The sequence below is a fragment of the Mauremys mutica genome, chromosome 2 (assembly GCF_020497125.1).
Source record: "Mauremys mutica isolate MM-2020 ecotype Southern chromosome 2, ASM2049712v1, whole genome shotgun sequence".
NCBI classification, from domain to species: Eukaryota; Metazoa; Chordata; order Testudines; family Geoemydidae; genus Mauremys; species Mauremys mutica.
In genome coordinates this window covers 24,279,241-24,299,664 of record NC_059073.1, presented here as the reverse complement: position 1 = coordinate 24,299,664, position 20,424 = coordinate 24,279,241, and the positions used below count along the sequence as shown (strand labels likewise).

At 43.9% G+C, this 20,424-nt stretch overlaps 1 protein-coding gene across 1 annotated transcript in view; it reads right to left on the bottom strand.

Moving 5' to 3' along the window:
• Nucleotides 1–18,732, bottom strand: part of TMEM65 (transmembrane protein 65) — a 48,191-nt gene extending 29,459 nt beyond the window's left edge. Inside the window, exon 1 of the mRNA XM_045007178.1 lies at nucleotides 18,038–18,732. Within this exon, the coding sequence (XP_044863113.1) occupies nucleotides 18,038–18,374 (337 nt within the window). The 5' untranslated portion in view covers nucleotides 18,375–18,732. The remainder of the gene's footprint in view (nucleotides 1–18,037) is intronic.
• Between the last annotated feature and the right edge of the window lie 1,692 nt (nucleotides 18,733–20,424).

The following is a 20,424-nucleotide window of genomic DNA, read 5'->3' as shown; positions in this document are numbered from 1 at the left end:
AAGCAGAACAGAAAAGAAATCATTGTCAGCCGTTTAACAGTGGATGCTGGGAAAGGGTGAGGAAATAATATGAACAATCAAGGAAAAAACTAATACTCTGGACCTAGTACCCCTACCATACGCAGAGTGAAGGATAATTTCTTACCTGGAAGTTAGTTTCTGTGCCTCAGATCCATCAATCCAGAACACAAGGTTCTCTCCGACCTGCCTGTCAAGGCAAAGCCAGCAAATCACTTGCCAAGATAATCACCATCAGGACAGTGAGGGCTTTAAACACACAAAACAAAAGAACCAAAAGTATTTTCCTATCAGAAAGGTAATCTAAAGTCCTTTGTAGAAGTATCCATGAAGAGGAAAGGGACTATGCTAGGGAAAAATTCTGGACTGGTGGATAAGATGCACAGAAACCAGATAACACTTACTTGAGAATCCTGAAGGAGGTGGATTCTATACAATAACTGTTAAGCATAAGGCAAGACAGATAACCAGTTGTTAATTTAACTCACTGGGATAGCCTCATGAGACAGTAAAAGTATGAAGATCTCTAAAACCTAAAAATGAGATGGAAGTACAGCAAACACTTTGACTCTAATGTTTAGTGAACAAGTTCATTGCTTTTCCAGTGGTTATCTTAGACATTTCAGGCAGGAAAAGCCAAAACACAAGCTGACAGTATCTAGAAACAAAAAACTTCAGCCACTTGTTGTACATAATATAAATGATTTCCAGTTGTTATACCAGTCAAAGCATGGAAGGATGTTGACTAGTGAAATGCCTAAACAGGGCCGGCTCCAGACCCCAGCGCGCCAAGCGTGCGCTTGGGGCGACATTTTGCCGGGAGGGCGGCAGGCGGCTCCGGCGGACCTTACGCAGTCATGACTGCGGGAGGTCCGCCGGAGCCGCGGGACCAGCGGACCTCCCACAGGCACGTCTGCAAGAGGTCCCCCAGAGCCGCGGGACCAGCGTGCTTGGGGCGGCCAAATTCCTAGAGCCGCCCCTGTGCCTAAATATATGCTGTACCATATTAACTATTTAGTTACGTCCCCCCCCACCCTGCAAAAAAGCTTAGCAAAGTATTCACATGATACACAGAACATAAGAAAATATGTGATTCCACATCACCACTGGAAAAAGATATTTACATCCATAAAATACTCTGCATATTTGAGGTGCTGTTCAGATAAAGGCGAACAATCAACCGAAATAATGGAAATCTGCAGAGAATTCTATATGCAGTGTTGTTGTAGCCGTGTCAGTCCCAGGATATTAGAGCGACAAGGTGGGTGAGGTAATATCTTTTATGGGACCAACTGCTGTTGGTGAGAAAGACATGTTTTCGAGATACACAGAGCTCTTAATCAGAGAATTTTAGTTACATCTCAAGAGAGTGCCTCATCCCTCCCTCAAAATCTGAGAAGTTTCTACAGTTATTCAATGTTTCTGTTTACTTGATCCCACTCTTACATTTGAATATCAAATTTTGTATAATACAATACAAGGAGGATTATTTTTAAAAAATAAATATTTAAACTAAACTGCCTTCAGTGCTACTGGTCCACGTTTTGCACAATCTCCACAGAACGCACTACAATGAGAACAAAAACATTTAAGGTAATAACAACATAACACCCCATATTTACTATAAGTGTATTACATATAAGTGATGGGGATTGAACCCAGAACTAAAACCCTGAGTCCCTACTGGCTAAGATAAAGAATCAGGTTCCTTAACTGAACGGTTGTAGCAGACAAACCCATATATGTGGACTAGCCATTAGAAGGAGACAGTCACACCATGTAGGGTGATTACACAAGGAAAAGCAACAAGCTTCTATATTTATGCACGGTAGTGACAAACGTGTGCTTGGCACCTCATACATATGCATTAACATAAGGCTCCTTCCCTGAAAAAAACCTACATTATGTCATGTTCTCAAACATAGTTCAGGATTAAGAAACTCATTAGTCTGCACATTTCTGTAAATCACACACAAAATTCAAATGTTGTATATTACTACAGAATATACAGAGCTTTGGGTACCGACTTCTATCATCAGTGCTTATGATGTGCCCTACCAAAGTAACTTAGTACCTCCCTTTTTTTTTTTCAGTTATGTATATATACACTCACAACCTTCCTATGAGGTTGGTTACTGCTATTCTTCCCCATTTTACAGATGAGGAACTAACACAGAGAGAGACTTGATCATGGGCAAATCACTACCAAGGAGGCAGAGCAGGGAATCTAAGCCAGTTCTCCCAAATCCCAGGCTAGCACCTAAAACAATGGAACAGTTTTCCCTCTCTCGTCTAACTCTACTTCAGTACCTTAAATTTACAGATTTATTTTAGAATCTCAGAATATAGAAATGTTGGGCTGGAGTGGACCTCGAAAGGTCAGTTAATCCAGCCCCCTGCACCGAGGCAAGACCAAGTAAACCCTGGCCGATGTTTGTCTAACCTGTTCTTAAAAACCTCCAATGATGGGGATTCCACAACCTCCTGTGAAAGACTAATCCAGTGCTTAACTATTTTTATAGTTAGAAAGTTTTCCCTAATATCTAACCTAAATCTCCCTTGCTGCAGATTAAGCCCATTACTACTTCTCCTACATTCAGTAGACACAGAGAACTGATTACAGTCTTCTTTATAACAGTCCTTAACACATCTCAAGACTTATCAGGGCTCCCCTCAGCCTTCTTTCCTCAAGACTAAACATGCCAAGTTTTTTTTTTTTTCAATCTTTCCTCACAGGGCAGGTTTTCTAAAACTTTTATAATTTCTGTTGTTCTCCTCTGGACTCTCTCCAATTTATCACATCTTTCTGAAAGTGTGGTGCCCAGAACTGGACACAAGACTCCAGCTGAGACTCACTAGTGACGAGTAGAGTGAGACAATTGCCTCCCTTGTCTTACATTTATTTCGGAAAGGGAAGTAATTAAAGGGTAGGCTGAGAAAGCTGGAAGGTAAATTAAGGGAGTGGGGATTTGTTTGTTTCTTTTTTTTTTTTTTTTTTTTTTTTTAAGGTCAGGTTTGGCCTGATGGCATTTCAGTTCTTAAGACATGTGCACTTAATGCATGGTTTCACTATGACAAGTAACTAAAGTGGCATCATATGCTTCCATTTTCATGTCTCCAAAGCCAGAACACATCTGCTAGTTTTAAATATAGACAGCGGCTGTTTTGTTTTTTTTTCTAACTGCCAGTGCTGCAGACAACCTGGACTCTGAAAAATCAAGTTTTTCTTTCTGCATCATGCATCATTATAAATTCAGCTTCTGTGGTATACATGAGCTCGCACAAAGAAGAGGGCAAATATTGGCATGGCAATTGGAAATTAGTTAACAATTCTGTTGATGCTTCATGAGAAGGAGCTGGATTCTATTCTCTCCCTCGTAGCCCTTCAGCATCAGGAGTAAATCTTATATTTGTCATTAAGGGAAGCAAATATTACTCTAAATGCCAACCGGAAACTGTTATCAAGTCAGAAGATGTCATTTCATTTTTCAGTGCAGAACCACACTTTGAATATTCTTTGAAAAATTAATTTAGAAGGCCAGCCTAATGGAAGCCAGCTTTGATATGCAATATCTCATTCTTTTAGTCTGAGCCCTGGTCTACACTAGGGGAGGGGAATCAATCTAAGATACGCAACTTCAGCTACGAGAATCCTGAAGTCAACGTATCTTAGATCGACTTATCTCGCGTCCTCACAGCACGGGATCGATTGCTGCCGCTCCCCCGTCGACTCTGCTTCCGCCTCTTGCAGTGGTGGAGTTCTGGAGCTGACGGAGGAGCGATCAGGGATCAATCTATCGCATCTAGTATAGATGCAATAAACCAACCCCCGATAGATCGATCACTACCTACTGATCCAGTGGGTAGTGTAGACATACCCTTAAAATTATACAGGTTCTTTAAAAAGCCTATTTTATATGTTCAATAGAATTTGGTCATACAGAAGTATTTAAAACAATTTCCTTGGCTCCTTGAGAGGAGCGAAGCCTAATAAAATAGAATGCAGTATGCAACCATGAAGAAAGAAGCTCTCAACACTGAAATCCATAACAAATATGCTGGATTTTTATACCAAATACCCTTTACTGACGCTATATTAACTGGTTCTTCAAGTTGTATTGTCTATACGTACTCCACTTCTGGTGCACATGAGCCCCATGCATTTGCAATTGAAATCTTTTAGTCAACAGCATCCACTCGAGCTGTGCCCTCACACTCCCATACTGAGGGGAAAGCGGTCCTAATAGCTTCTCAGTTTCCTTTGCCAATACAGAATCCAGGTGCAATAAAGGTCATGGAATACATATGGACAACATCTCGCTGTTATTATAGGGTAAGTAACAGTTTTCTTCTTGGTGCAACTGTCCATATGTATTCCACTTCTGGTGACTCTCAATCAGTAATCTGATGTGTACGAGGAGGGTGCTCATAGTCAATTTATATAAAGTCTGCCATCCAACTCTTCAAAAACAACCATCAGATCTCAAAACCTCAACCAAGAAACAACATCTCATAATGGTATGGACTAATCCCATCGCCACTTTAAAAAAAAAATAATCTCAGAAACAGATACGCTTCTCAGGGAAGCAGAAGTTGCCTGAGCTCTAATGGAATAAGCCCTAATCTGAACCGAAGGATCTAAACGGATTATTTCTAATTAGTGTTAATGCAATTAGTCACCTACTTAGATAACCTCTGGATAGATACAGCCTGACCTTTTAACATGTCTGGCCATGATGTTAACTGAGTAGGTATGTGATCCCGAAAAGCCGACAGGCACTGTATATCCCCCGAAGTTTCAGCAGGATGACATCGAGGGAGCTTCCTCTTCTGAACAAAAGCCCCACATTTTAAATGTTCCCAGACGCACTCCCCAACCTATTGCATTGGCATTCGGTAACCACTGCTTTGATTGACGGAGGGCAGGAAAAGGGGACTCCCTGACCCACGTTATATTCCATCCACCGTTGTAAAGAGTGAAGTATCTCTGGAGGCACCTCAACAAAGGTGCCCCATGTCTGCAGCTTGGGCAATAGAGTAACTTCAGCCACCACTGAAGAGAGCAAAGGCGCAACCTCACATACTGCATGTATGTATGTGCATACGGTCATATGGTCCAGTATCCTCAAGCATACTCAGATTGTGGTCAAAGGGTGCAACTGGAGATCTCAGCGAAGTTGCTGAATTGACTGGAACTGTTCAGATGGAAGGAAGGCCCTCAAATTCATAGAAACTGTCAGGCTCCAATGAACATGATTTTCTGAGGTGGGTGCAAAGTTGATTTGCCCTTTTGAGAACAGACCTAGACGATCAAAAAAGTCTAGCATGAAAAGTTGACAAGACTGAGGACCTGTTCCTTGGATAGTCTCTCAGTAACCAATCGGTCCAAGTGCAGGAAGATATGAAGTCCCATCCTCCTGAGAAAGGCCACCAGCACAATACATGCATTTGGTAAAATTGCATGACGGGAGCTAATGATAGGCTAAAGGGGAGGGACCATATACTGGTAGTGGTGGCCAGCAATAAGGAATCTGAGGAACTTCCTGTGGCCTGGGAAAATTGCCACGTGAAAATAAGCATCCTGGACGTCGAGGGCAGCAAACAGGTCGTGATTCGAAGCCAGGAGAATGGTAACCGGAGTACCCAGGCAAAAATCTAATGTACTTGATGTGTCTTAAGAGCACAAGATCGAGAATAGGTCTCATTCCCATCTTTGGATATGGGGATTAGGAAGTACAAGGAGTAAAAGCTCTTTCTGTGATGGTGATGAGGAACCTCTTTGATACCCTCCCCAGTACACACCGTTCATACCTGCTGTGACAGCAGTGAGTTCTGAGAGGGATCCCTGAAGACAGATGGGGTAGTGGGATGGGAGCAGGGAATGGAGAGGAACTGAATGATATAACCCAATCTCATGGTGCTGAGGACCCATCTCTCCACAGTTACTGTCCCCCAAGCACCGCAGAAGTGAAAAAGCCTGTCCCAGCATAGCTGACAACTGAGGCACTGCTCTCAAAATGCCCAAACAACATGTCTAGCCAAAAGAGTGGGCGGATGGGCCATTTGAGAAAAACTAGACGCAGAAGTTTTCCTTCTCCATGATTTGTACCCCTTTCTGGGGAAATCTTGATGCCTCACAGGGTGGGAGGACTGAGGATGATATTGCTGTTGGTTCCCAAAATGACATCTCTTTGAGGCCTGCATATAAATCCCCAATGAGGATAGGGTGGCCTGGGAGTCCTTGAAAGAATGTAATGTCTCCTCAGTTTTCTCCAAGAATAGGAAGCAACCAAATGGCAAGTCCTCTATGGTTTGCTGGACCTCAGGAGCTGTGCCAGAGTTTGTAACCATGATTTCTTCTCACTGTTACGCAAAGGCCCTGAGCCTGGAGGAAGCACCAACGACATCCAGGGCGGACTGTAAGAATGTCTTGGCCACTAAATGGCCTTCCGTAACAAAGGCCTTGAATTCCTGCCTGGAAGATTCTGGCAATTTGTCCACAAAATTGGACATAGCATCTCAGTTCACTAAATTATATTTCAATAACACAGCTTACTTGTTTGTAATGTGCATCTGCAAAGTGGGAGTCAAGTAGATCTTTCTCCCCATCAAATCCAGCCTTTTGGACTCTTTCTGTAGGCAGCGATTTATATCTTCCCTGTCTTACTTTCTCAACTGACACTATCTCAGAGAATTTGGAGCTGGATGACAGAAAAAAGACTCAGAGCCCTGCACTGGCACACAGTATCTTCTGACAGTGAGCTTTGCTGTGTGCATTAACAAAGCCAGGGCATTACACAGGGCTTTACCAGGCTTTAGTATTGCTTTGTTTATAGGGAGAACAACTATCCAAGGAACTGATGGAGAATAGCCACCTATGTGTAGGTATTTCCCTGTACAAACTCAGCCTGAATTCCTAAGGCCGATGCCATGCACCTAAGCTAATCATGATACAATCTGAAGTCATCCAGCACTGAAGATAAGGACTCAGTATTTCTGTGTCATTTGGTGATGAGGAGAAAAATATAGTTGGGACCAATGGAATCCCTTGAGAAATAACATCTGACTGCCGTAATGGTTCAGGATACCCCATGGCAGAGGGAGCCGATGGCTGCAGGCCAGGTGGTTCTGGCAGGGAGCCCACTGTAGGTACAGGTGAACTCACTCTACAGTGAACAGACAGCCAGCATTTCTCCAAACAAAGGACTTCCACAGAGGCCACTGTGAATAAGGATAATACCTTGCCAACCAGAAAGAACTAAGCCAAGGTCTCATGTGTCTACTGCAGGAACGGTACCGAACCCAGTATCGACTGTGATTCCTGCTGTGTCTTGATGACCTTTGAGATAGAGAGCGACGGGAAAGGGGAGGGAGATGTTTTGAGCTTGACTGCGAGGATCCCTCCAAATAGCTTGACGGTGTCAGTGGGGTCACTCAACGGGGCCATCAAACAACCTCACAGTGGGTCCCAAAAGAGGCATCGTTACCAAAAACGAAGATCATCCAAGGACAACAGATGCAGGCTGCATTGTAGACGGCATCAGTAACAAAGATTCTATGCACATCAACAATGATCTTCATGCCAAGCAGGAAGTCGATAACAACCCTGCACCAAGGGTAAACTGCAGTTCCGAGGATGGCATCAGCAACAATAGTAAGTTTGCCACCAAACCACGGTGGGATCTGAGGATGCCAAGGATGATAGCACTGTAGTCAACTGGTCCTGAATGAGCGGTGAGTCAGGGATAGAGAGACACAGAAAATCTGCTGCTGCTTGATGTACAGTCAGGGAGGAGACCAACAGTCTCAATGAGTGCCTGAGGCAGTACTGAGTCAACAGTACAGGCTTTCTTTGCTCCCACCTCGGTACTGAAGAGTGGGTTAACAGTCCCACTCTAACCTGTGGACTGGGAGACTCCCAGTGCTGTTCAGTACTATTCTTAGGCAGAGAAGTCAAGTCCAACCTCTGGAATAGCCCTGGGCTGTCTTATGAGGGTTTTTTTCTCAGATAGCCCAATGAAAGGGAGCGGTCCCTCTTGCTTCAGCTTGAGTAATTTGGGCTTGGCTGAGATGCCCCAGCTCTGGTGCTCTTTGAGGGGCCTGACTTTCCAAAGCGGTCCCCAGTGTCTAGGCAGGCTTCACTGCCTGCTCGAGAAGGCGCTGCTTCAATCTTAAGTCTCTAACTATCTGGTTCCTCTTCTTAAAGGACTTACAAATAGAGTGCCTTTCCTTAGTGCGTCCTTCCCCAAGGCACAACAAACATCTATCCTCACCATTTTAAAAACAAGCAGTACAAAATGAATAATTCAAACATGTCTTCCAAAGGAATCTAAAGAACAGAGGGTAAACAGACTATCAGAGATCAACGGAATGTGGCAGACAGGCTGAGGAAACACCATTTAATAAACTAGAAATGCTGACATGTGCCATGGCTCTGCTAAAGTTTAGCAAAACCTGGGCTATATATTAAAAAGCACATATCTCTATCTAAAGAATAAAGTATTGCAATGAACACTGCGGAAGTACCGTCAACTTCTTTCAGATAGTATTGACAGAGTCTTTGGATAAAAAAAAAAAATCACATCCATTGAATAAAACATTTTTCTGAACTTCTGCCTTTAGAACCAAGTAAATATGGTTTATAGGGGACAAAAACTGAAAATTCAAAAAGCCATCAGAAATGAAAGGACAAGTTTAATTGCAAGCATTGTTAGTACATGTCCCAAGACTCAAGCAAGCATATTATTTGTTATGAAGGAAAGTTTCACATAGAGTAAGAGTAAACTAAAAGAAGATATTTTTTGGTGTTGGAAACAGTTCCATGATATTTTTTTAAAAAGTGATCTTCAACTGTCTATTAATCTAGCCATTTCTATATATTTTTAAAAATCGAACTAACAACAAGATTTGTGACATTTGCCCTGACTACTCTCCTTGTAAACCATATCTACCTGCATCCCATTGTCTACTTTGTCTTTTTATACTGTAAATTCCTAAGGGCACAGACTATTTCTTCCTCCTTCTGTACAGCACCTAGTACACTTTGGCTAAATAAAATCAGCAGTGGCTAAGAGCTGGCAATACAGAGTAAACTTTTCTCCTTGCTTAAGTAAAACCCCACATTTTATTTTATTTTAATTTAGATGACACACCAGAACTAAGCCTCTGATGAAGAAAATAAAGGAACTGAGCATATGCACACTTTGAATACCGCTTATGGCTGCTAAAGTGTTTTTAACTAGGATAGTAATGTGAACTGTAAAAATCAAACTACACATTTAGTGTTAGCAGAATGTTAATCTCTCCTAAAAGTCTTACTATATCAAAAAGTAGCATATTTTCCTCTAGAAAAGTTAGTTAAAAATCTTACTTCTTACAGGTATAAATGTATTCCTTTTACAGATATAAGATTACTACTTTTACATATATTTTCAAACTTAGACCCCACTCCTGCAAACACTTATGCATATACTGAACTTAAGTAATCCCATTAACTTCAACATGACTACTCACATACTTGAAGTTAAAACACAAGTAAGCATCTGCAGGACCAGGCCTTAAGGCTCAAATTTGTAAAGACATGCATGTAAAAGTGTGCAAGCATAATTTATGAAGTAACTTGGCACAAAATATATATGCAAAATTGCACATGCACAATTTTGAAAATTTAGGCCTAATCTAAATTAGAATATTCCATTTCATTTCACCTATGAACGGTAATTACTGCTTTGGGGTTTGTTTGTTTTTTAAAATAAGTAACAATATTTTTAGCGGTGAAAGTTGTTCAGTACTAGGGTACTGAACATTTAGTGTATCAGATGTAGCTCTTTTCTAGCAAAGTGATGCTGATGGTATAAGATACATGTTGCCAATGTTTACAGAGTGAACAGAGCTATTTCAAAAAAGCATGCCTGTTTCAGCATTAACTAAAAGTTAAGATACAGTTCATAAGCCTCTCCACAAGGAGAAGGAAAAGAACAACTTTTTAAAATTGAGATAAAAAATTCCCATAATAATTCTTGGGCCTAGCTGACATTCTTGAATTATAAACAGAACTGCAAACTTTATTCCTGCTAACAAAACATGCCAACTGCTTCAAAACAAGCAAGCAGAAGTATGTCAAACTGATAATTCCCTACATTTTTCGTGCTGCATAAAGCCAGCAAACATAAGAGATTTTACCATACCAGAAGTACTAGTTGTCTCTGGTGATGTTACCTGCTTCATTGCCTTCTCAAAGGGTACCAGTGGTTTTGGGTATCTGGATGCTAAACATTTTAAAAAGCAAAAACAGGAACAAGTCATTCTTTAGTAGCTTATATTATTTAAAACCATTCCAAACTACCATAATTTACCTGCCAGAAAGGATAGGGCCTTTATAACTGATGGAGAGGCCTAATCCCATATACAAAACTCCCACTGATTGCAGCATCATTGCCTTTAATAAAGATGTTTTTGTGACAGTAAAGTCTGCAGCATCAGGCGCTGAGAATTTCTAGATGTACATAGAGAACTACTGAGAACAGAGAAATAGATGCAATATCAAATTAAAGAAGTGGTCTTCATAAAAACATACTGACAGAACACTGCAGAATGGAGCACAAAGCAAAATCAGGTGAATGAGTCATAAAACAAGTTAAATTGCACTAAACAGTTTGTTGCTGAATCTAAGGTAAAAATGGACAGCTATATGTTATTTAGCCATTTTCTGAGACAAATTCCAGGCTAATTCCGTTTTAAATTATTAAATGCTTCCTTTGTAATTTAGACTATTAAACCCTACCCCACTTTTGGTACTCTAACATATCAACAGCCTCACCCTGGAGTGCTTTCTACAAGAAGCTCCTGTTTTCACAGGTTATACACGTGGAACCAAGTTCAAGTCCTAAACAAAATCAACACAATGTTAGGTTTGCAAGTTTAAATACAGAACAAGTCAGGAAATTAAAGTTCTCATAGCAATTTTAACTTGCCTATATGGCACACAACATATATATTAAGGTAAACATTTAATCTAGCAAAAACACTACATGTTAATGAGGGTAAGATAACATTCCTATGAGAAATTTAAAATTGAGTTTCCCAACTATTTGAATTTGCAATTTTATTGTTGGATTGACATAGGGTTTTGTATTTTTTTAAATAAAGATTAAAAATGTAGAGGAATACAGGAATAAAGAAAACTAAGTGAAGAATTGCTGAGTTGTGCAGCTCCGTAGTGCAACCAAAGGTCGTTATGCAACTAGAAACTACGATTTTCAACTCCTCAAGAGCAGTACATGTTAAAGCTTTTTTAACTTTGTAGATTAATATTTTTCAAGTTCTCAGCTCAGAAGGGTCATAACTGAGGTATCCAATGAAATGCCTAGTCTTCAATCTTTTCTCTCTGCTCCACCTGCATCTATCTGGTGCTGATTGTTTTGCAGGCTACCAGAGGTGCTATAACCTTAGTGCCACCCAATTTGTGGAGGGGAAAGATTAGCATGAAAGCTAATCCAGACTATTTTTACAAGACAAAATAGTTTCATCTAGGGATCAGGAGAGTGAAGAAATCCAACTTTTGACCCTATTTACTTGGTGGGGTAGTTGTGGTGTTCACTGATGAGAGATCTGACCCAGGCCTCTATATACTAAAACTGTGGAGTTTTTAAGCTCAATTGAGCATTCAGTTCTCCCTGGCTAAACTCCACAATAGAGTTCCTATCTAAACAAGGCAGAATCCACAGTTCCAGCCATCAGAAAGGGGCGTGGCTGGGTCAGACCAACAGAAGCCATATCTGCTTTGCACAGCAACTTACTTCATTAAATACTTTGACTCAAAAGCTGCTGTGACAATTTTGTGGATGAACAGTCTCATGATTCTGACAAAGAAAATGCATTTTTCCCTCAGGCCAAATATTGTATCAAAGAAATAAAGCAACACTTAACTCTGAATGTCCCCTGGTCGGGCTAGTTTGCATGCATTATATACACACACATTCTCTTTTGCCAAGAAGGCCATGTATATTATTCACATCTTATCACCCACAACTTCTGCTATTTGAACAAATTATCAAAGAATGTATTTAAACATAAAACTGAACAAACTTTTTAAAGTTAATATGATGTATTGCTGATAATTGAGCTAACTGCTGTACATGTCAACAGAAAATAGCAATGAAAGGCTTCTGACTTTCTACTCTGGTGTAAATACTTACCAAATATATTCTCAACCACAAAAGACCATTAGCATTAATGTATGTTGCTTATCTTCTACACAGAAATATTAACATAAACTATCATAAATAGTAATTCTTAGATTCCCATAAATTGATGCTGTGTGTAAAATACATTCAGAGTACAAGTAAGATTGACCGAAGTTCAAAGTCAATATTGCTTGTATTTTCTTTTAACATTCTAGACAAGCTATACAGCAGTTGCTGTACATGCCTCCTTTATACAGAGACTTGACACTAGTCTTACAGTGTCTGAAAAGAAAAAGCACTGTGGGATGGTGGAGGAAATGTATATTTCCATCTGAAATATCTTAGTCTCATTCATTCTATGAATTAACCTTTTGCACTCACTAGTGGGTTTTGCAAACCTACCAACTGAAAGAGCTTGCTGTCATATTGGATTAGAACTGTTTGCACTAGTCAAAGCAGCTTACTCTTGCAAAAATGTTCTGAATGTTTAGCAGCACAAGCACAAAATCTGCACAATCACCAATTATCAAAATAACGATGAAACTAACCATTTATTCTCCCACTGAATAAACTAAACTATGTAAGAGTTAGCCAGGAGGCAGATGGTTCCATCTATGCCTAGCTCAAAATTCACCTGCACATATACACAATAGCCATAAAGGGACGCCAGAAGACTCCTCTCTTCAGCTTCAACCATTATCTGCAATATTACACTGTCAGGAATATTCCCCACAGTAGATCAATTAGTCTAAACAAACAAAAACAAAAACACAGTAAAGCAGCTTATTTTGCAGAGGAAATGATCCCAGCAGAATCATGTAAGTGGTCACCGGGTCAAAGAGTGGCACTAAACCCACTGGTGTTGGTATGCCTTAGTACACCGCGCAAGGGTGTTTTCATAAAAGTCACTTTAGAAATTTAAGTTTGGTCAAACTGAAAGAAAACCTGAATGTAACAATCTTTTCGCTGAAAACAAATTCTTTCTACAAAGATACTTCTTAATTTTCATCAAAAGATGGTTTTGTTACATAAAAGAAAATTTAGAAGTGTACATGAGTCTCTGTGTAAAGAGATTTTTCACACTAGCTGTAAGTTTTTCCAATACTGTGGAATCAGTGACACCTTCCTCCTCTGACCATGTTTAAAAAGGGGGGGAGGGGACAGGGAGGAGGAATTAACTCTGTCCCACTGCTAAGCAAAGCTTACCAGGGGCACCCCTTTTACTCAGAAAATAAAGCAAAATTGGAAGCATTTCAGATATATTCAAAACAGAAAAAAAGAAGAATTTGTCAGCCCCACCACTTAGTGCTTTTAGAATTATAAAGGGAGGAAGTGAAACATGATGCAAGTCCAGTCCATCTGTATGATTTTAAGATAATGTTTGTAAGGGACAGGCATTCTATTTACAAACTATATTTTCCAGGAAGAATAGAAACTCAGGGACATAATCCTCAAGCCTCTCTGTCTGAGAACAACTTGCAAAGGATTTCCATGTTACAAGAAAAAATATAAAATTAATGTTGTAGATACAGCACACTATCTAGTGATGTATTGTCAAAATTTTAACATGGAACGCTTTAAAAAAATGTATTCTACCTCAATTGGCAGGACATATCGTCAGGTAAAATAGTATCCTGACAACACTTCCCAAAAATCCAGTTCTTTACTTTATCCTCCTCCCAGTCTTCCCACCCAGAGCTACATGCTCTCACTCCACTGCTCCTGTGAGAGGTTCCTCTATGTCAGTGGCTCTCAACCAGGGGTACATGTACCCCTGGGGGTACACACAAGTCTTCCAGGGGGTACTCAGCTCATCTAGATCAGTGTTTTTCAACCTGGGGGTTGAAGCCATCAGGGGGGTCACGAGACAGGTTTAGGGGGATTGCAAGTGCAGGGCCGGCATTAAGAAGTGATAAGCAGGGCAATTGCCCAGGGCCTCACACCACAGGGATCCCTGCAAAGCTAAGTAGCATGCTTCAGACCCACTGCCTGGGGCTCAGGCTTCTGACAAGGCTCTCAAGTGAAAAACAGGCTCAAATATCACAATTAAATGTAAGTACAATATTTATATTCTAAATTGATTTGTTTTATAGTTATATGATAAAAAATGAGGAAGTAAGCAATTTTTCAGTAACATTGTGATGTGACACTTGTGTCTGATCTTGTAAGCAAGTAGGTTTTTAGTGAGGTGAAACTTGAGACATGCAAGACAAATCAGACTCTTGAAAGGGGTACAGTAGTCTGGAAAGGTTGAGAACCACAGCTCGATGTGGCTCCCTTCAGGGCACTGCCAAGCACACAGACACAGGCCTTCTGATTGAGGACTAAAAGTATAAAGGAGAACTTCTGTTTTTATTTTTTTAAAGTACATTTCTAGCCCTTTTCTAGATCGGCCTGATAACGTCAACCAGTGTAAACCAAACAGAACTTGGGATCCACTTCAGCAACAGGGAGCTGGAGGGCACCTAGAGTTCTCCAACCAAACACCTAACATCAAACAAATCAGTTATATTTGGAAGGAATTATCCTATACACTCAGCACATCCCTGTGCATAGCTGTATGATCACGGTGGACAGGAACGTGTTATGTTTTGGAATAGTAAAGATACAAACGTTTTTCACAGGCCCACCTGTTCGGATTGGTGGCTTCTAAATGTTAAGAGTGGTGGCTCTGGCTCACCTATCTGACAATTGTTCTTCAGTGCAGCAGTGGTGACAATAGGTAGGTTATTCCTCAGCCTCTGATGTTAGTGGAAGCTGCAGGGAAGACATCCTGCCCTATCTAGCTGTAAGGCAGTTGGTGGACATAGACGGGACTATATTCTTCTGGTCATGGGCTTGGTAATTAATTGGGAAACAGGCCTCCTTTGGTTCTTGATGTGAACAAGTCTCCTGTCTGCTCACAGTCTCCCCTAACTAATGAGAGTCTCGGCGAGGGCACAAAAGAGATAGTGCAGCAAGGGAGACAAAAACCTACCTTAACTAGGAATTCTTGGTCAAAAGGGGCACATACTAAAGGCTCTTCTTCCATAAAGGTGCATTGTGTCAAGAGCTGAAGCTTCAGGACACATCAGAAGACCACAGACATGAACCAAGCTTAAGTGTATATGACGACAGAACTATGCACACCTTTTATTATTTTCTCATCAAGGAGGAGAAAGTTTGTTAGTTACAGCAGGCCTGTCCTGGCTGCCTGCAGATTTCCAGGTGGAGCTGAAGGTACTATAGATATACAAATCCCTAAATGACTCAAGACCAGCCTATTTAAGACTGCCTCTCTCTACATGCCACATTGTTGAAGTCGAGACCTGTGGAGACACTCCAGCCAAAGATCCCTGTCACTAAATTGGAAGGGCATTCTAGGTGAGGGACCCTTTCCTCTGGAATACACACACCCAACTCAAAATAGCCTGGATATGTTGACCTGCAGGAGAGTCTCCAAAAAATTTGAGGGGGATTTTTGGAGACAAATGCTATTTGAGGAGTAATGTTTACTGAGGATGGAGTAGCTATTTTATCTATACTGTACGGTCTTTTTTTTTTTTTGGTCATACTGTGTGAGGTTTCTGCTGAGTCTTCTGTTCATGTTAATTGTGCTATTAACTAATTTTCATGAGTGCCAAGAGTATAAGAGGTGCCCCTGGTAATTTTACAGATCTGTAATAAAGAAGTCATAATTCAAATACAATAAAGATTAATATGGCCTGACTGTTTTGTTTCTGTTTAGTCTTCTAAATACTCAGGTAACAGGTATGCAGAGTATGGATTTTATAGAAATGCAGTTATAGAGGAATGCATCTAGCAGTAGTTTAGGAAACTACTTAACTGCAATCTGTTTATCTCTGTATCAATCCTCAAACATTATGTTGAAATAAAAAAACAACAACATTTCTTCTTGTCCTATTTATCATTGAATAAGGTGCTTTGGCAACTATGCTAAAGAATACAACTATTCAGACTCATGTATTGCTTTCTCAAAAGCTAGCAGTAAAGCTCCACAAAAGCTTGAATTTTCTCAAGAGATATTCACATAGAAAGCAAGTGACATTTTAAAAGATTACTATCAGAGAATAGTATATTATAAATATAGCATTCATTTACACATTTACATAACAAAGATAAGAAAAGCACATTATTTCTTCAGTGAAACAGTGCTTCTAGGGCTGACTGTTGTAGCTGTTTTCCATTTACTGCAATGTTTCCTTGAGACTTGCACTGTACAGCTACAGGCCATAAAAGTGCCCTTTCCAAGGACATATATTACAGTACTACTGAAACCACAAAGAGGCCTACCTCAAATATGAGTGGATTTCTTTAATAAGTTACAGAATCTTGAGTATTTGTAATAAAAAAATTTTTATGGTACCTAAAAAGGTTAAATTATAAGAGTCAGAATTTCAAATTCAGTACTAGGCTTAATAGGTTGGTTGGTTAGTTAGTGTTACATCAAGTTTTGAGACCAAAGCTATGGCATCTTTGGAAGCTTATGAACTCTAGCTCCATAACAGTTTAACAAACACAAACATAACGCTGTCCAAGAATTGCCGAGCTCCGGGTGTTGAAGGCAGAGGACATTGTCCCTATGCACTGCTACTGTATAACAAAGACAAATTTACTTAATTTTTATATTTTTTTATATATTAGTACATTTTTGAGGTCACATTTTACATGAGTCTCCTATTTACTCTATTGCTTTTTAAGGATTCAATTAGCCTAATGCATAGGAGGGAGAAAAGGCTGAATTCTTACTAAGTCAGACCTGAATGCTTCATTGAATCAATAAATTATATCAACATCCAGAAAACTCATAAGTTGAGTAACTAGAGTGTGAAAAGGGCTCCTTGGAATCATTTTATTCCTTTTCTCCATAGTCTGTCATTTTGCGTCCATCTCTTTTCCTGGAGTTCCAAGAAGCCTCTCTAAAATCTGACATGCCAAATCTTTAAATACCACAATTAAAAAAGATCAAAATAGACAATTTAGTCTAGAATATAATAGCAAGTCCTAGTTTTAACATTTTATTTTCTGCTTCTATTTGCATTAAGTTTGTTTTTGTAATATGGTAAAGATGTTGCTTTTTCTCCCTGTCCCTCTTTACCAACAACCTCAAGCTAGTATTAATTTAATTGGTCAGCATACAGCCCGCTTTCATCTTTATTTCACTATACCTTTCCCCAATTTGATGCTGGACTGTTTTCAAGTCATTCACTGATCTTGTCTACTTGTATGACCACCTCTGCTCTACCCTTCTGCTTCCTAATACCTTCTGGAGATTCTCTCCTTCCTGTTCCTAAAGCTCTTCAAACACACCCTCCTCCACCAAAATAGGTTTTATTCTTCAATGAACAGGGATAGGCAAGAGAGTAATCATTCCACTAGGCGTGTCGTTCCTACTTTTTTTTTTTACGGAAAACTTTCCGTGAGTAACACTGAGCCCTGTGCAGCATCTAATTTCACTGCACAGCCCGGCTCACCAAAGGCACCCTGAAGTACGTGACACCGCCACAATCACCCCAGCCCGGCTGCTCGGGACACCTGGCTGGGGGAGCAGGCGATGGGGAACCCATCCCATGTCGCTTACTTTGGGGGCAGTGTCACGCTAACAAGGCGTTAGCGGCTGCGGTGGCAGCCTGGCCCCCGTGGCTAATGCAGCTGCAGACCCAGGTGCATTGGCAGGACGCGGCACGGGCCGGGTCCAGGATGAGTTTAGCGGAGGGCGGCGCGTCGGCGTCTCCCTGCCTCCCCCCCCCCGAGCGCAGGGGGCTACAGGGCGCGGCGATGCCAGGCTGGGCCCCGACACGGGCAGGGCAGGGAGCGGGGCGCTGGCCGCTCACCTTGCGCGATGGCGATGGACTCGAAGCGGTGCAGCTCCCGCAGCAGGCAGCTCCGCTCGGTGGAGTGCAGGCTGTAGATGAAGTCGCGGGCGCCCTGCGCCGTGTTCAGCGCCTCAATCGGCTCCTTCTTCGGGTGGGTGCCCAGCGCCCGCGGGCGGCCGGGCGGCGCCAGCCCCGAGGCCGGGGGAAGGCGCAGCCCCTCGGCCCCGCCGCGCAGGGTGGCCAGGCGGCGGCAGCAGCGCGGGGCCCGTAAGGAGCCCAGGCAGAAGGGGGCGGCGGCGGCGGGGCCCCCCGGCCGCCCCAGCAGCAGCGCCGCCCGGCTCAGCCACGCCGACATCAGCAGGCAGGGAGCGGCGCTAGGGAGCTACGATCCCCGCCCGGGAGCCCCGCGCGCGGCAGGGCCGGGCACCATCCAGGGCAGAGCCCGGGAGCCGGGAAACGAGCCGCCGCGGCCGGGCTCGGCTCCTTCCTGCGCCGGTGACCGAGACTGGGGAGCGGGACGCGCTGCTCATGGGCTGCCGGCCGGGGAGCAGGGGGGTCCGCTCGGTCTCTCTCCGCAGCCGCCTCCTGCGGCTGGCTCCGGGCTGGGGGAGGGCGAGTCAGTCACAGCTCCCTGCGCCGCCCCATGGAGGCTCCTGGCAGCGGCACTAGCCTACGGCCCCCGAGCCGGCTGCGAAGGGAACACCCCGGCCGCCCCGCACAAACACCGGCGGCGCCCGCGGACAGCCGAGGGGGCGGCTCCGCGCAGGCGCCCGGCCGATGCCTGAGCGACAGCGGGAGAGAAGGAGGGTCCCGCCCAGCCGAGCGGCAGGCGCCCTGCCCAGCCAGGCGGTGCGGGACACGGCCCGGCCCCCGCCCCCCGTGTGTGTCCCACCCCCAGGCCTTGCTCCGGAGCGCGAGTGGGGGCGCTCAGCCCCGCACCAAGCCAGGCCCAGGGGGCTCCTCCCGCCGGGCTCCGCCTGGGCACGCTCCCCTCCGGCCCCAGTGCTCCCGGCTCCCTTGGTTCAGTCCCTTGCGAGGAGCGGGTTAGTGCCCGGTTCTACCTCTGCCATCTCCGGGGGGACTGGGCGCTGCCCGCGGTGTTTCCCCGCCCGCCAGCGCCAGGGGAGCGAGCCGCTGTAAGCGCCCGCTGCTGCGGGGAAGCGCTGGGTGGGCAGCCCGGGTGTGTCTCTGCAGCGAGCCCGGACCCAGTGGGAGCGGGGCTTGCTGTGGGCACGGCGAGCTTTGCCAGCATGTAAAGATACAAAGCTCGGGGCCGGAAAATAGAAAGAGCTTCTTAGTGCAGCTTGTGGGGGTCATTACCCCGTGTCGGGGTGTCATAGCACGGAGTCATCCCGGCACCCTCGTGCCTTTTCCCCGGGATCGCGGGTGAGTTCGCGTCTGTTTAGCGGGTGGGGCTGTCCCTAGTGGAGGGGCGGGATCTGCGTGACCTGACACGTGCTCTGGGGGACAAAGCTCTGCGTGCAGGCTCTCCCCGGGGGCTGAGTTAAGAGGCTATTTACCCATCACATTCATGGGGTGCCCCTCTCTCCCTCGGGGGAGGAGTCTGGAGAACTAGTTTCAGGCAGCGAGGCTCAGAGCGCTGTGCTCTCTGTTTTCTGTAGATTACACAGAGAGACGGTGTGCCAGGCTTAGGCACGTGGTTTCTGAATTTCCGAAACCCATGCTACTGGGCAAGCATGAATCATCGGAAGAGTGTCATCGTTGTAACTAAAAACTGGCAGATACAAACCAGATTTAAAAAAAAAAATTATTTCCTGTTATTACTAATACATTTGATAAGTAATAGCTTAACATTGATTTACATAATCAAAACATGTTACAAACATCAGCAAACCAATACCCTATCCAAGGCAGGCTCTAGGCACCAGCAAACCAAGCACGTGCTTGGGGTGGCTTTTTTTTGTTTTGCTTTCCGTGGCAAAAGCCTAGAGCTGGCAGCAGCAGCACATCGTGCTTGGGGGGCACCCTGGGGCTGCTGTGGTTAGCGCTGCAGGGGAGCACCTTGTGACTGGGCAGGGCAGGCTCTGAGCTGGGGACACGCAGACTGGGGGCCACCCCACCGGGAGCACGGAGCCGCCAGCAGGTGCTGCAGGGCGGTTGCCCCTCCCAGCACTGTAGCTGGGCAAAGCAGCCCGAGCCGTCCAGGTACTGCGGCAGGGCAGCCAGAAGCAGCAGCGGGGCCATAGAGGGCAGGGCGCTGCCGTGCGGGGCCCGTGTCCCGCTCTCCAGGGCTCTGCTCCCTCTGGGGCTACCCTGCCCCGGCTCCTCAGCCCCCTGCCGGGGCAGTCCCCTGGCTCTGCCCTCCTGGGTCCTGGCTGGTCCTGGAGGCGGGGGCCCTGGCTGGAGGGACCCTGGGCTGAGGCACGGCCCAGGAGCCCCGCTGC